Source organism: Camelus dromedarius, chromosome 5 (genome assembly GCF_036321535.1).
Source record: "Camelus dromedarius isolate mCamDro1 chromosome 5, mCamDro1.pat, whole genome shotgun sequence".
NCBI classification, from domain to species: Eukaryota; Metazoa; Chordata; class Mammalia; order Artiodactyla; family Camelidae; genus Camelus; species Camelus dromedarius.
This window is the reverse complement of record NC_087440.1, coordinates 7,454,679-7,470,881: the sequence shown is the minus strand read 5'-3', so window position 1 is coordinate 7,470,881 and position 16,203 is coordinate 7,454,679. Positions and strand designations below refer to the sequence as shown.

Here is a 16,203-nt window from a genome sequence, read left to right as displayed (position 1 = left end):
GGAAATGTAAATTGGTGCAGCTACTACAGAAAACAGTATGGTAGTTCCTTAATAAACTAAAAATAGAGCTACCATATGATCCAGCAATCCCACTCCTGGGCATATATCCGGAAAAGATGAAAACTCTAATTCGTAAAGATACATGCACCCCAATGTTCACAGCAGCACACTATTTACAACAGCCAAGACATGGAAACAACCCAACTGCCCATCAACAGACAACTGGTTTAAGAAGATGTGCTGTATACCTGTAAATAAATATTACTCAGCCATAAAAAAAAAGAATGAAATATTGCCATTTGCAGCAACATACATGGACCCGGAGATTATCATACTAAGTGAACTCAGTCAGTCAGAGGAAATAAATATTAAATGATATCACTTTTATGCGGGATCTAAAAAGTAAAACAAATGAATCTGTATACAAAACAGAAACAGATTCAGACACATAGAAAATGAACTTACGGTTTACCAAAGGGGAAAGGGAAGGAGGGAGGAATAAATTGGGAGTATACATTACGATACATAAAATAGACAAGCAACAAGTATTTACTGTAAAGAACAGGGAACTATATTCAATATCTTATAATAATCTATAATGCAAAATAATCTGAAAATATATATATTAAAAACTGAATCACTTTGCTGTACAAGTGAAACTAACACAATATTGTGAATCAACTATACTTCAATTGAAAACAAAAGTAGCTGGTGGTGTCAGCTGCTTTTGACCAGAATGCAGGAAACTACAATGTTTTTCTACTAACTCAGAAAGGGCCTGAAGGTATTTTTACAGCCACGGGAGTTTCAGCTGTTACCAGAGTTCATTTGCGCAATCTTTACATTCCAGTGTGCTAAAAGCATTCTCATGCAGGGATAAAAGCAGCCTTTGTCTCAGGCTTGTAAAAGGCACCATCTTGGTCAGATGCGTTAACTGTTCAACTTCGATGTGTTTCTACAATGGCTTGTGGAACACATTCTGAGACCTATCTGTACGCCAGGTGGGAACTGTGATTAGCCCCCCTTTATAGTAAGGAAGCTGAGGCCTAACGCAGTTGACTGTCTCCCCAGAGTCAGAAGGCTAGTGACTGACCTGGTGGTGGAGCTACGATTTGAATACACAACTGCACGCACTCTCATCCCTGAGGCCCCGCTGAGTAGGACTGACTGCAGTGAGATAAGCCCTGCAGACTTCAGTTTCATTTTCTGATTAGTGACTTCCTGATGTTCAAGCCCGTCCTTTGACAAGTAGGGTCACGTAAAAGCACCAAAGAAGATGACTTTTTTTTAACGCCTAGTGTGGATGCTTCCTTATTCCCTCTTAGGTTATCCAGGCAGCCGTTCTGGGAGGTGCCCACAGGGTCCCTATGGAAACGATGGTGGCTTTGAAGTCGATCTTGGAAACCTCATGGTTAGAACCACAGGACAGAAAGGATCTTTCTACTCGCCTTCCTCTCCCTGGAAACACAGTCACCAGCTCCTCCAAGGGTTTTAGGAAAGGTGACCACCGTAATTTAACCTTATTGCAAAATAAGACAATTCTGAAAGTGAAAGGGGCACACTCAGTAGAAGTGCAGGCGTCACAGGGACACACGGTCAGCCTAGTTTTAGGTCCCCAGGTCACCCTGGTTGAGGTCCCCAGTCTGCCAGGAACCTGTACGTGGACGGCACGAGCGTGCCAGTGAAAACACTCACCATCCTCACGTCCCACAGCTCGTCAGCTGGGGATGAACCAGCAGCTGCTCAGGCTGCTGTCACGTCTGCATCTCCATCTAGCTTCACAGTGAAAGGAAGTGCTTTGTCCAAAAGGGGAAAAGAGTGTGGTGAATCACAAGCATCACCACCATTATCATGTTTCCAGGGATCTGGGGCTGGGGCAACCCCAAAGACACATGCTTCGTTAACAGAAGCCAAAAATGTCTGCACATTGGCTTTTGTAGACACAGAAAACAGCATGATGACCTGGACAGGTCCTTGCTTGACTCTACCCAATTAAATGCTTTCTCTGCTTTATTTCAGAACGGAGGCTTCTCTGCCTCCTGATCCTCCTACTCATCCTAGAACTGGAGGAAACACAGTCATCCCCACAGCTCTTCAAATTCGAGCTCTGGGCCAAAGGAGTGGCGTGACTTGCAGGGTTAAAAAAAAATTCTGAATTTTTCGCTCATTAGATCAATCTAAGAGCCAAGCAGTAAAATGTTCCCAGCATTTTTTCCAACAAGTGTAATGAAATTCAAGGGGATTGAGGACCAAAAAGAGGTCCTCAGGGATCACCATGATCAACTTCTTCCTTCTAGGAGGGGCACTGAGGCTTCTAAGTGAAGAGCTGAGCCCAAAGCACACACCCAGGGGGTCAGACCTCCTGATGCTTAGCTAAGACCTATTTCCAGGTCACAATGCTAACTGGCTGATTTAGACTCTCATGTCTGAAATATTTCTCTCTCTAAAGAGAGGAGGGAGGGAGGGAGAGAAGGAAGGAAGGAGGGAAGGATGGGATGGGGTGGATTCAGACCACGCCATTAAAGCTCGACAATTTCAAATGACCAGTGCATGAAGATTCAAGAAAAAGACTTAAAACGCCTGCCGGGGGAGGACAAATGTCTGGCCTACCTTTGGTCTTGATGGCCGTTTCGATGTTCAGAGCATCCCGCTCAGCGTCAAAGTTGGTGTACGCTTTGACTGACCCGTACGCACTTGCGGGTGTGGAGTGCTGAGGTGAAAAGACAAACATACTCAAATATCACACACACTTAAAATTCTCTTGTTGAAATATCGATTCCTAAAATAGATTTTTTTCCCTATTGTTTCTTTTCATCATTTACATCATCTTAGGCCAGGTAACTCGGGAAGTATTAACACGCTGTCACATGTAGGAGAAGAAATTTCCGTGTTTCTCAGGAGAATTCTTCAAAGGCTCAGCTAGTCTAGGATCTGGTGTATCTACTCCTATTTTTCATCTTACTTTTTCATGCAAGCTTAAAAGCAGACAACGCAAAGCTGGGCACTTGAAACCACCCATTTCTTTGGGGAAGGCTTTGAAGAGCATTAAAATGGGCTGGCAACAATTTGAAACAAGCTGGAAATGTGGAAATGCCTGATTGACAAGTGTGTTTAGCCAAGTTTTGCTACAGGCATGTGAATTTCCAATGGGTCTGTATCGCTGAGCTCACAATTCTTTAAAAAGCAAATGTAAAACGCCTGCCTGCTTATCTCTGACTATCAGATTAAGGGAGGGAAGCGGCTTCCTCCTCTGCCCTCTACTTCGGCCACCATTGTGCCACCCAGGTGGTCAGGCCACATGGCCCACATCCTCTTGTTGGCCTCTTGTCAGCCAAGTTCCGCCTCCTGTCTCTTGTGTCCGTACCCCCCCACTGCTGTCTTTAACAGGAACCTCTCTGCCTACCACTCTTCCTAGCATCTTTTTTTCTCATTGCCTTTAAGCCATGCCTCTTCCTTTCCAATGTTTTTCAAAGCCCATTACCCTTCCAGATCTGAAGGATCTACCCACCCCCACGATAATGTGCTCCCACATCTGTGCTCCTTTCTGAAGTGTTAACGTCTCTCCTTTGGAATGTTCTTACGGCTTTCCTTTTCCCTGCTATCCAGTCCCAAAGCAAAGGACAAACAGGACTGACAATGTTCTTTAGATTGGCTGATGGCCAGTGGAGCCATCCGCCACAGCCTCTCCTTCAATGTCAAGGCTCCCTACCCCCACTTCCTCCCAGTATATATTTCCCATCACATCATGACTTTGCCATGGCTCAGTATCTGGGAAAAGTCGAGACTGAGTTGCCCTGACTTTACCTCTCCACCCACAGGCATCACATCTCGAGGCACCCCAGCACTTAGAGCAGTGAGGTTGCACAGGTTAAAAACTAAGATGCCTTCCTCCCAAGTGTCTCCCAGGACAAGGCACAAAGTTCTAAGTTCAGGACTGGACGAAATGTTTCAAAATGTACTTGTGACCACCTTGGCCAAAAAGTAAATCCAGTTAATATTTATAGCTCTGAAACACAGTGGATGACCAGGGTGTTTTCTGTATAATTTCACTACTTAAACTTTCCTGGAGGACTAGCTCAGTGGAAATGGAGCACACATCCAGGAAAAGATATTCTAAAATACTTACTGCATTGGCCACGGTGGCTACAAAATGTGGATGGAAATTGAAGGGGACACATTTTCCTATTTATTAAAACACCATCAATCACTTACAAAGGCAGGCAGTCTGCTCACTGAGCCAGATCACATATGGTTTCATTTACCGGTACTATGTTGTCTTATGCCAAAAACAACAGTGAGTAGGGAAAAGTTTTGCATAATTTTATAGTATCTCTGGAAACAAAATTAAATGGGCAATTGAAACTATTACCTGTAAAATCCATTTGTCTGAAAATCAAATTATGGAGGCAAAAGTTTTGTTTCTTTTTCCTCAAAGTATTGGGGAATACTAGACATTTTCTATTGCTGTCCCATCTCTCCACACAGGGAAACACATCATACTGGAGTAACTTCAAAGGCCACCTGAAAAGCCCTCTTGTAAAACTCGATACTAAAAATGATCTAATGATCTGATCCATTAAGAAAAAAACGTATGCAGCTCTTGGACTTGTCTGGACCTCAACATGCAGCTTACAGGGTTGCCAACAGTGTGCACAAGTTCCAAGGGGAAGATGAAAACGATGTAGGCTTTATACTCCATACAACCTGCACTCACAGACGTCATCTATCTGAACAGTGTAATGGGAAGCACCAGAGACAGAGTTCTGCACCACCTGACCCAAGCTGCTGCTCACCCACTTGAAGTGCTTTGTATTTTAATTTCCGGGAGAGCACATTCTGAAATATTTGCAGGATTTATGCCTACAAACCAGTGTCACTACTGAGCTTTCATAAAAACCACTTCTGCCAAGATGATGTGAGAGATGTATGGTATTACTAGATACTTTACATATTCAGAATTTACATTATACTTGATTACTAAAGCCATTTGCAGTGACTTATTAATTTTGCATATAGCTTTTAAAGATTTTAACTGTAAAACAAAAAAAGCAAATACAGCAGAATTTCCAGGTTCCTATGAAAGACAATTAAATATATTTCTGAGCTCCCTGATAGTCAAAGCAAAAAAGGAAATACGAATTATAATACTTTCATTATTTGGCTTAAAAAAAAAAAAAAAGGTCCTAGTTCTTTTGGAGAAAAGCTTTCCCAGGAGCTAAATTTTTAAGAAGTCCTTGTCTGGAATAACACCCTGGACACCAAAAGAAGTCCAAAACATGCAGGATCCTTTTCAATATGGTTGTAGCTCATGCCAACCATTAATAAAATCCCAGGGCATGACGTTAAAAGTCACGTATCATTGTAACAATTACTACTACTGACATGTTAAGTACATAGCAGGATAAAATTCTAGCCACCTCAGTGTCACTAGTGTCTGTTCAATTTCAACGTGATGCCCCCAGTTTCCAGTGCCATAACGTTTCTTTCAGATTGAACTACCAGAAACAGCTAAAGTAATGGGGAGCCAGGAGGGGGAATGACTGAATTTTGTCCTCATTTTCCTTAGATGTACAACCAAAGGAAGGAGCACGGTTGTCCAGAGAGATGTCCCATCTGCAAAAATTACACAAAGTGAAAATGATATACTTACATCACCCTCCAAGCTGAGCTTGCACAGAATTTCGTGAACAGTAGACATTTTGAAAGAAGCTGGAAGAAAAGGAACAACAAAACGTCTTTATTATGAAGAGGCTTTCCTTTCCCCTGAAGCACAGTGATTCATTGTACTAATCTCTATTTCTTGGACCATTTCATCTGATGATATTAGAGTAATTTTTGCAAATAGATGCCATTCCTGTTGTATGACTGGGAAAATAAAAGCTGGGAAATGGTTTGCCTTCCGTTTGGGGTGGACCTGCTCTCACTCCGTTTAAAGAGAACCGAGAGAGACTGACTTACAAGTACAAAAACAAAACGCTTCCCAAGACGAATGCAACGTGCTCAAGCAGGGTAAGACTGAATCTGCCAGTTCTTGTAAGAAGTGGTTACCTTGTCAAACTAGCCATTACTTTGGTAGTTTTCACCAGTAACTTAATATATTGAAAAAGGCCCTGAAAACTAGGGATGTAAATTGAAATCAACGGCATTTTCATGTCGGCTCATGCCTAAATGGAAACTTTACTACGATCTAGAATTATTTTCTTAGCTCACCAATGCTTGGAGGATATTAAACTGTTTATGAGAGAGAGAACGGACAGATTTTCTGACATTAACTCAGTCCCTAGAAGACTGAGCCTTGTATTTAAGATTCAGAACGGCTGAAATGAAGTCATCTTCCAGTTAATACACTTAATCAGGCAGTGACACTACAGCCTGATGAATCGGCTTTCTAGCTTTGCAATCACAGTTCTCGGAATTGATACACCAACCCCTGCCAATAAAAAGTGCTCAACTGGCATGAAATTTACCTCAACTGAGACAGGACTGGTCATTCAGCAGCAGCACCAAAATAAAGGAAATAGAGCAGAGCTGCATCTTCAAACAGTGGGAATGATGTCTGAACTGCAGCAACTCCTGCTTTGGTTTTTATTTTGTTTTTCTGAATATTCTTTGATCAAGGAAACTGTGCGCATGCAATTCCAGCTTTGTGTTCCCTTCCAACAGTCTGCTTAGTCTAAATGTTTTCACAACTGGCTTGGGGGGAGTAATCTAACATAGACATTTGCTAATATGGCAGAAGGCTTTGGATTACTCAGATTCCAGGTTCTGTGTGGGGTGAGTTACAGGAACGGAAGAGAAGAGGATTAGCCTTTATTTACGGTTATCGATACATTTCCGCAAGATTTTCATCCTGAGCTGTCTCTCCTACACCATTCCTTTCTTGATGCTTACAGAAGATTTCTAAGCATGGCAAAAACAGAATCACCGCTATTCCATTCCTCTACTCCCACAACTCTCAGACACCGCAACCCCCCCACCCCAATATGTCCCACCACTAAAATATAACCCTGATTTGTAAAAAGTTTTCCTCTATAAACTATATCCAAACAGTGTAATATCATTTAGCACTACAAAGAAATGACCTATCAAGCCATGAACGGACATGGAGGAAACTTCATTGTATATTACCAAGTGAAAGACGCCAGTTTGAAAAGGCTCCAGTCTGTATGGTTTCAATTCTACGACTTTCTGGAAAAGGCACAATTATGCAGACAGGAAAAGGATCACTGGTTGCCAGGGATTAGAGGGGAAGGAGGGAGGGATGAATCAGCAGAGCACAGAGGATTTTTAGGGCCATGATACTGTAATGGTCGATATATGTTATTATAAGTTTGTCAAAATCCACAGAACATACAGGGGGAGAATATAGCTCAAATGGTAGGGTGCATGCTTAGCATGCACGTCCTAGGTTCAGTCCCCAGTACCTCCTCTAAAAATAAATACGTAAATAAACCTAATTACCTACCCTCCAACAAACAACAACAACAAAAATATATAGAATATACACCACCAAGAGTGAACCCTAATGTGAACTACAGGCGTTGAGGGAGAATGATACTTCCAACATATTGCTCTGGTGGGCAGTCTTGACAGCTGGGGAGCTTGTGTGCTGGGAATATATGGGAACTCTGTACTTTCCTCTCAATTCTTCCATGAACCTAGAACTGCCCTAAAATACAAATTCTATTTTTTTTATGAGTCTTGCTCTGTGACTAGACTATCCAAATACACTAGCCACCAGCCACATGGGGCTACCAAGCATTGAAAAGTGTCCATTCCAAACCAAGACGCACTGTCAATGTAAAATAAGCACCAGATTTTGAAAACTTAGTATGAGAAGAATGTAAAATCTGAGTAATTTTTATATTGATTATATATTAGATTTATAATATGCTGGTTATATCAGATTCAATAAAATACATTATTAAAATTTATTTTCATCTGTTTCTTTAACTTTTTTCAAATGTGGCTATTCGAAAATTTACAATTGCGTATACAGCTCACAGTTTATTTCACGGGGCTGTGCTGGTCTAGAGGATCCCAGGATGGGCGTGGTCCAATCCTAGTCCACAAGCCTTCACAGTAGCTGGGTCAGCTGAAGACTAAGTTTGAGATTTCTTGTCAAGACACAGATAGTTTGAGCCTGTCTTGATATAGCAAGAAATCTCCAACTTCAACTTGGGGCAAGAAGCATTCCAAAGGGACTCATCAGTATCCTTCTGCTGAGTCACCAAAGTGGAGACAAATTCCCCAGGACATGGGCCACCCAAGAAGCCCTGGGGTTTTTTTTCTGGGTTTTTTTTTTTGTTTGTTTTTCTTTTTCAAGCCCTGGTTTTGACTCTTACCCCTGGGGCTCAGTCAGAACTGGACTAGGTCTGCAGTGAGGTGTAAACTGGTGTCATCTTGTAATTCTAGTCCCCCCTGTAAACAGCTAAGAAATAAAAATGTCAAAACACCCTTAATGAAAAATATGAAAACGACCATATGTATGTATATGCATGACTGGAACATTCTGCGGTACACCAGAAATTGACACGTTGTAACTGACTATACTTCAATTAAAAAAAAAAAGCCAAAACAAACATAAACCAAAACAAAACAACAAACAGAAGACCAGGAAGTCAAACAGAGATGTTTCTGTGTGGATTAAATTCCACTTCTGTAGTAGACCAGGTTCTTCACATTGGTTCCGGCGTTCAGGAAATCTGAAGCACAGCAGCGCAGTGAGTTTCTGCCACGTAGCTCTTTCAAGCTGCCTTTCCAGCTCGGAGCCCTGGCTTGGGAGACAGCTGCCCACCCATGTCCCAGATGGCACCCTCAGTCCTGGACAATCAAAGACCATCTGATTCGTGTTCATTCTTCTCCCTCAGCCACAACACACTGAGCAGTCAGAAAATCAGGATTTTAAAACGCCCAAGAAATCTTCCTTTCTGTTTAATCTACCAGAGTTGTGCTGCTCTACCATCGGATCAGTCCTACAGGCCACTAGCAACTAAATTCCTCTATTTTATCGTCATAACAGTTCACAGTCCCTCCTGAGAGTTCAGTGGTGATCTTTTACTCCAGCTCCGTCCAGCCCTCTCTCCCCTCCCCAGCAACAGTGGACTTGAGCCAAACTGTTACTTGTTCTTCCCCAAACACACTGTCCGGCTTCAGGGCTCCGCACCTGGATTCGCGTTTCCTGCCCCACCTCCTTACCCTCGTCTCTTCTAGTTACAGACCCTGCTCGTCCTCAAGTCACCGCTACTTGGCATCTGCTCTAATAGGGTGGCTGCAGCCCCCAATCCACAGCGCTCCCTCCCACCTTTCAATGCCAGAAACGCTTTCTGGTATCACTAGTATCCACTGAGCCAAAGTGTACTGAGTTCCTGCCACTCACTATGTGTTCTAACGGCAAATACGTAGTACAATTCAACGAAGCAGGGAGCCTGTTCTACCTCATCTGCCCCAGAGAGTCCCAGTTCCCCCACAGATTTAAGAGTGCCTCTGCACACCCTAGGTACTAAATAAACTCTCAGAAACAGTGAGCTGCTCTTTTGCATAAATAACATTTACATTATTTATAATCATCCTGCAGAAAAAGCAAAAACGTCACAATAACCGAAAAACAACATCCATGAAGCCTGCTGTTACCCCATGCAAGTGTCTCCCGTACCCACATACATATTTCCTACTTCAGGCGAGCTTGATGGCTAACACATTTTCACCTCAGAAGTAACAGACAGCCCTCATTTCTTCGCTACATCCAATGCCCTGGTTTCTTCACTACATCAGACAATTCCACCCCCGCTGAGTCCTCATCCCGTATGTAAAATTCATAAGAGCATTCAAAGCAGAGCCACCACTCCCGTTCTGGCAGACTTCTCCAGAGTATGAAAATGGTGTCACTCCTTCCAACATGGCAGCCTCACCCAGAACTCCAACTGGTTTCAACTTGCAAAGAAAAAAAAAAAAAAAATCAGCAAAAGCAGTCTGTTGATGAGTACCTCCACACACCAGCACCTTCCATTCCCAGAGAAGGGCTGGGTCACTAGACAAGATCGTTAAACTCGTCTTTACCAGGGAAGGTTTTCATTTACAGAAAACAGCTAGAGAGGTAGACAGAGACCTACAGAAAGAGCCACACCCACTTCGAACCGGTTTGAAATAGCTCGCCACTGGGATGGGAACATGCTCTCGGCTCCACCCTAGCAAAGGGAACAGAACAGTTTCCTCCAATTTTTGAAAATATTAATAAATGAGACTGTTAATTGCCTGACTGGGAAAACTCTTAGGGTGCAAAGCTAGACACTAATGAAATCTGTGCAGCTGCTGGAAAAATGAGCAACTTACATTTAACATAAGGACTATCTTAAAGATAATTTAAGGGTTTGTCCTTTTTTCCCCCTAAACCCAACAGATTTTATTGAACTTCACTGTTTCACTTCCAACACAGAGATACAACAAACATAGTACAAGCGAAACAGCTTTAGCTTCTTCCCCCAATAACAAAAGTAAAGCAAAGTTTGCAAACAGTTTGAAACAAAGGAAACCTAGAAGTCAACACTTCAAATAACAAAACCAAGTTCTACTGAAATGAATTAAGAACCAGCTCCAGAAAGCCCAAATACTAATTCGCACAAACAAAAACACGTTGCAACAGGGCTCGTGTGCCTGGCAGAATCTGATACTAACCCAGCATTTTGGTGGACACACCCACTTTAGTTTAAACGTGGAGTGTTGATGTGTAACCACAAAACACATCCTTAGCAACCATGATGAATCAATCAGGGACTGGATGATACAAATGAGGATTTTTAAAGCAAGAAAGTGGTGGTGGTGTGGGGGTGGAGGGATGGGATTCCCCGCCAAGCCCTGACTGTGCAGTCCTGGGTCTACAGGACTAGACTGGAATTTTAAACCAAAAGGGGGAAAAAAAAATGCTTGAGTGGGGGGTATGGGTGAAGTTCCCACTGTACTCCACTCTCCACCCCTCCCCCCAAAGCATTTTTGCTTAACAGAACCTTCCTGAAAGCATACGCTTTTCTCCTTGGTTTTGTGGTCTTGATTAATGCCTGAGTCACAGGGGCAAGTCATTCCCCAGAAATCCTGGAATCCTGCCCGGTGGCCTTGAGCAACCGAGCAAGAGGGACACAGTGGCACTTGCTCTGGCCTGTCCCTCTTACTGCCTGATCTAAATCAATATTTGTTTGCTACCTCCAGGCACACTGCAGCCTCTTGCTCTCAAGAGCCTCTCCATCAATCTCCTGACAAGGGGTCGGAGTGGGCGGAAGGAGACAAGCAGGAGGAATGATGTCACTTGGCACAAAGCACATTCAGGGTTGGGAAATCAAGGTCTTCACATCTACAACTCAATTTCGGTGTTTCATGGCCCACATACGCCAGTTCCGATGGGGCCTTGCTGGTTCCAGAAAAAAGTCTAAACTCAGCATTCAAGATCTCCCACACTTAACTTTTCCATAAATAAAGCATGTGCAAACACACACACGCATGCACACCAAGCACCAAAGTCAGAGTGGGCCGTCATTCTCCAAACACGCTCAGCACTGTCTGGCTACCTCCAGGCCCGGGCTCTCCAACTTCCCTTTGCTGGGAAGGCTCAGTCTGCATCAGCTGGCATCCTCATGAGACATGGAGATATAAAAAATACCGTTACCTTTCTCCTGTACCTCTCCCCACTCTGTGCTCCTGTCTCGGTGTGTCTGTGAAATATCAGAGTGGAGTGTCTAACCACGGTCTACCATCCTATCCACCCACAGGTTTTCTCTTACTCATTCCTATTTCCTCCTAGGTCTGAGCACGGTGCCTAGCACACCGTAGGCGCTCGCTCACATTTTTGGATGGTTTACACACACCGAGTCTTCCCACATTATGTCTTTTTTCCCAAGACACTCTGCTTCTTCAATTTTCCTCCTCTCCCTCGGACTGAACATCTCAAATGTAATTCTACCTCCATGCATTCAGGGCTAGGAGGCTGAAATCCCCAGCCTCTGTTCAAATCTTTGTAAAGCCTGGCAGACCATTTCAGGAGGGCAGCGTCTTTCTCATCAGGATCCCATCCCCATCCCACAGGCCAATATCCCACCTGTGTGCTGTCAGGGCCCCTCGGGTCCCGGCTCTGTCCACAGGACAGTGTGGAAATGTAACCTACGTCTCCTTAAGGCAAGAAACGTCGGGTGTGGCAGAGAGACAAAGGGCAAGGATTCCATGGGACAGCCACTCCCTGAGTCAGAACTTTCCACACCAAGCCTAGGAGCCTAACTCAGACCACATGGACGCTACTGACTTCTCCAGGACATGATTGAGCTCAGATGGTTTAAAAGCTTCAGGGTGTACCCCAGAAGAGAAATTTGAAGGTAATCTCAGTTGATTCACGCAGAACAAGCCTGGGCATCTCCTGACCCCTACTGCTGACCTGCTCCCCAACCAAATGCATGGGGACTGCGTCTGGCAACTGGAGAAGGAAAAATATACCCGACAGTGAATGGGCGGAAAAAATTTTTTTTAAAGACTGGAATTTCCTCTGATGTAGCCTACAACTAGAATAGGGTGTGGCGCCACGGAAAATGAGGGAGGTGGATTCCCAAAGGCAAAAAAAGAGGAGCATTATTTGAATTAAAATATCACTTTCCCCTTTGAAAAAAACAAAAAAGCATTCCATTTCTATTTTCGGAATCAAAACTGGAAGGCAGGTTAAGTCACAAGATAACTTTAAACAGCACCTTCCCTAAAGTAGGTTAAATCTGATGCTCACATCTGCGGAACAGCTGGATTCAAGGGGCATTGAGCCCCAACCAAGTTTGGAAACTAATATTAATTTCAGAAAATGTACAGTTCAAAATCCAATTACTGCCTGCACAGCTCACTCATTTGTCTATTTTATTTTTCTCCCCACTGGATTTAAAGTCTAAAGAGCAGAGATTTTTGGTCTGTTTTGTTCACTACTGTATTCCCCAGTGCTTATGCCTGTGAGCAGAACACAGCAGGTGTGTAATAAACATTGTGGAAAGAATGTTTCAAGAAGCCCAGGAGCCCTGGGACTTCTCTTTGTGACACACCCACCCTCCTTTAGTGAGAAACACCTCGGCAGGCCCGCAGCCCTGCACGAAGACCAAGAACAAAGGCCAGACTCAAGGCCTAACGGTGCAGGAAGATCCCACAGCCCCCAAAATCAATAGCAATTATGGCAGGATATCTACCTTGCCAGGAAAACTACTTAAATTAGAAATTCGTCAGGAAACTAATGGCCACGACTGCCGGCAGGTCAATCAATAGAGCAGTCTAAAGGCTCAGAGACACAGGATGTTAAATATTGAGACGCCAGTCCAAGACCAAGCTCCTGATGGAAGCCGGTGAGTCAGCAGTATTTCCTGGGCATTTACTACAGGCAGGCCACTTGGCACTGCAGGATATCACTAAATCCAGGTCGGTTCCCTTATCATCATCCTCCAACTAATAAAATGTACACTGATGGTCACACCCTTCCACTGCCCATGCAATGGACACTTCTGGACAAAGCCTCGACTGAAGCTTTTAGACCTTAGATGAAGTTAGAAGGGAGAACAGCGTTAAGCTGGGATGGGCTTTAACGCCCCTGACCACTGAGGACAATGAACCTGGCCTTGTCTTCCTTCGTGTTCCCTGAATATCATGGGGGTCCTTGATTCCATAGCTTCAAATACTATAAATTAAATATGTTTAGGTTTAAAAAGTTTTGTTATTTTTTTAAACAACCCAGCTCCTCTGGGGTGCTGAGGATTTCAGGACCACCAACCATTCCTAATATTGAATATTAATAACTACTGATTGAATCTGCTAGCCTCCAGCCAGGTCTAAGTATACTGACAATGGAAAGGAGGGGGGAAACACAGCAGAACTGGATAAGCACAGACCAGCTGTTGTAATAAGTCAGGGAAGAGGGTCTCCAAGGAGGCAGGAGGAAGACAGAGAAGTGGAAAGGGCGACAAAGATAAAAATTTCCAATTAAAATAATTTAATCAGGCCAAACTCTTTAAGAAACTAAGAAAAAGTTCCAATAAAATATTTCAGTAATTTATTCTTCTTACCCACATATCCTCCCTCACCCTGCTCCAATCCTCCCTTCCCCCCACCCCCAAATTAGGCATGTGCTATCAGTACTTTGATACAGCGCACATTAGGTAGGGGTTTCTGGGCTAGCCTGGGAACTTAAGCATCTTCCATAACATTGTTTCAGTGGGAAAGTGCATTCTGCATTTCAAATCATCAAGTTCTGGATAGGTACAGTAGCACACACTTTTGGACAGAATCCATAAGTAGAGTCAGTCTGATCGCAGGTGTCCAGACCCTCGGACTCCAGGACTTTATGGTTCTTGGTAAAGTGGGTACCCAAGAGATTACAGCTCTTTTACACGTAGAGTGAGAATACCATTAAATAGCTTTCAAATGGCAAATCTTAACACAAAAACAATGACACTCTGTATTGGTGTGGCACTTAATGGTCTCAGTGTGCTTTACATATTTATTTTTGAATGAACTTTTTTTTTTTTGAATCTTCGGTAATAACCTTATTGGGGAAGGTAAGAATGAGCATCCTTAAACCGCTTTTATAGAAAAGTAAGTTGATTTTCACTTCCTACCTTCTCAACTGGGAGCTGAAGGAATCCAGCCTTCCACACCAGGCGCTGGAACCCACCTCACAGAGCTACAGGGAGCGGCCTGGGGGGCCACGCCCTTTTCTGTGCCCTCGGTCCCTGACTCACTGTCGCATTAGCGCGAGTTAGTCAGTGACAACCCTCCCCACAGAACCATGGGGGACACTTCCTTCCTGATGCAAAAGTGGCCAAGTGGGAAACTCTCCAGACACAGAAATCAGAAGTTACCCTCCTACAAGATAATCTAGACAAAGGAAAATGAGCTGAGGTTTTTTTCGTTTTGTTGTTTTATTGGGGTAGGGGGTTACGGCAACCCCCCCCCCACCCTCTCCCCACTGATTCCCTCCTGCTGGTCGGCACAAGCCTCACAAATGCCCGTTTGTTTCAAAGAAAAGTAACTTGGAACGGACGGGGATTACTTTCTAGATGGCCGTAACGCTCGTGTTAAACGTAGCGGGAAGCGCCGCCAAGTCTAGTCTACAGGGTACAGGGGACTCGCGGGGCGGCCACACCCTGCCCCCCGCCGCCCAGGGTACGTATGGAATGCAGGGCCTCCCTCCGCCCCCCTCCCCGGTGCTGCCTCACCCGGCTTCCTGCGAGCACTTCGGGGGGTTGCCCGACCCCCTCCCTCTGCCCTGCACCCCCCCTGCCTTGCACACCCCTAGGCTCAGGCCCACCTGGCCCCCGCCGAGTCACTCCTGTCCAGACCCACCCACCCCGGCCACTGCGCCCTCTCCCTGCGGAGCCCTCAGTGGGGACCGTCCCTCTAGCCCCCACCCCGGACGGCTTCCCGAGTTTCCGCCGCCCGGGCTTCTCTCTGCAAGGCCGTCTGCTTCCCCGCCTCTCCGCGCCCCACTAGCGCGGCGGCCCTGGGGGCATAGCGGGCGGGCGGGGCGCCCCGCTTACCTGGGCCGGACGCCGCGCACTGCGAGTATCCCCAGATGCAGAGCGGAGTCCGCTCGCCTGGGTGGGGCTTTTATAGCCGCCACAACCTCGCGGTGCAGGCGAGGCCCGCCCCGCCCCGACACGCTCCGCCTTCCTTTGCCCCAGCCGACTCGCACCCGGAGTCGGGGTGACTCACCCTCCCGGGCCCGGCCGCCCGCCCGCAGGGGCCGCCTCGCCCTGAAACGGTCCCCGCGCCCACGGCCCTGCCCTCCGGCAAAGCACCGCCGAGGCTTCCTCGAGGCCCATTGCCGGCCTCCTTTCTTCCTCCCTCTTTTTACTTGTCGAGCGCCACGTCGAGGTCTCAGTCCTCGCTCATGTTAATCAATTAGCAAGACCTGAGTCGACTCTGAGCTTGGCTAAGTCACCTTTTTTTCAAGGCGTCAATGCAATGGAAGGAAGAACTGTTCCAAGAAGTATAAATCGTGATTCCCCGGAGCTGGGCCGTTGGTATCAGCTCCCCGGTGCCGTCTGCGAACATATTAGCTTAACCTGTGACCCGCAGCTCCCGGGTGGAGCGCGGGGAGGGCCATGGGCTGGGTCCTGGCTTGCAAAGGCCCGGCCCGCCCCGGCCTCAGAGTACGCTGGGAGGCGCCGAGCCAAGATTGGAGTCGGGTTGGGGGGTGGG

The 16,203-nt window shown here is 45.4% G+C and overlaps 1 protein-coding gene across 2 annotated transcripts in view; it reads right to left on the bottom strand.

Moving 5' to 3' along the window:
- ANXA2 (annexin A2) overlaps positions 1-15,638 on the bottom strand; it is a 41,814-nt gene extending 26,176 nt beyond the window's left edge. Inside the window, exons 1-3 of one of the 2 annotated variants that reach the window (XM_031452968.1) lie at positions 15,540-15,638; positions 5,651-5,709; positions 2,611-2,710 (exon numbers count right to left, since the gene is read on the bottom strand). In XM_031452968.1, coding sequence (XP_031308828.1) covers positions 2,611-2,710; positions 5,651-5,698 — 148 coding nt within the window. In that variant the 5' untranslated portion in view covers positions 5,699-5,709; positions 15,540-15,638. Of the gene's footprint in view, positions 1-2,610; positions 2,711-5,650; positions 5,710-9,911; positions 9,930-15,539 lie in introns of those variants that run through there. The other variant, XM_064485550.1, reaches the window with a different exon arrangement.
- Positions 15,639-16,203: the final 565 nt, after the last annotated feature.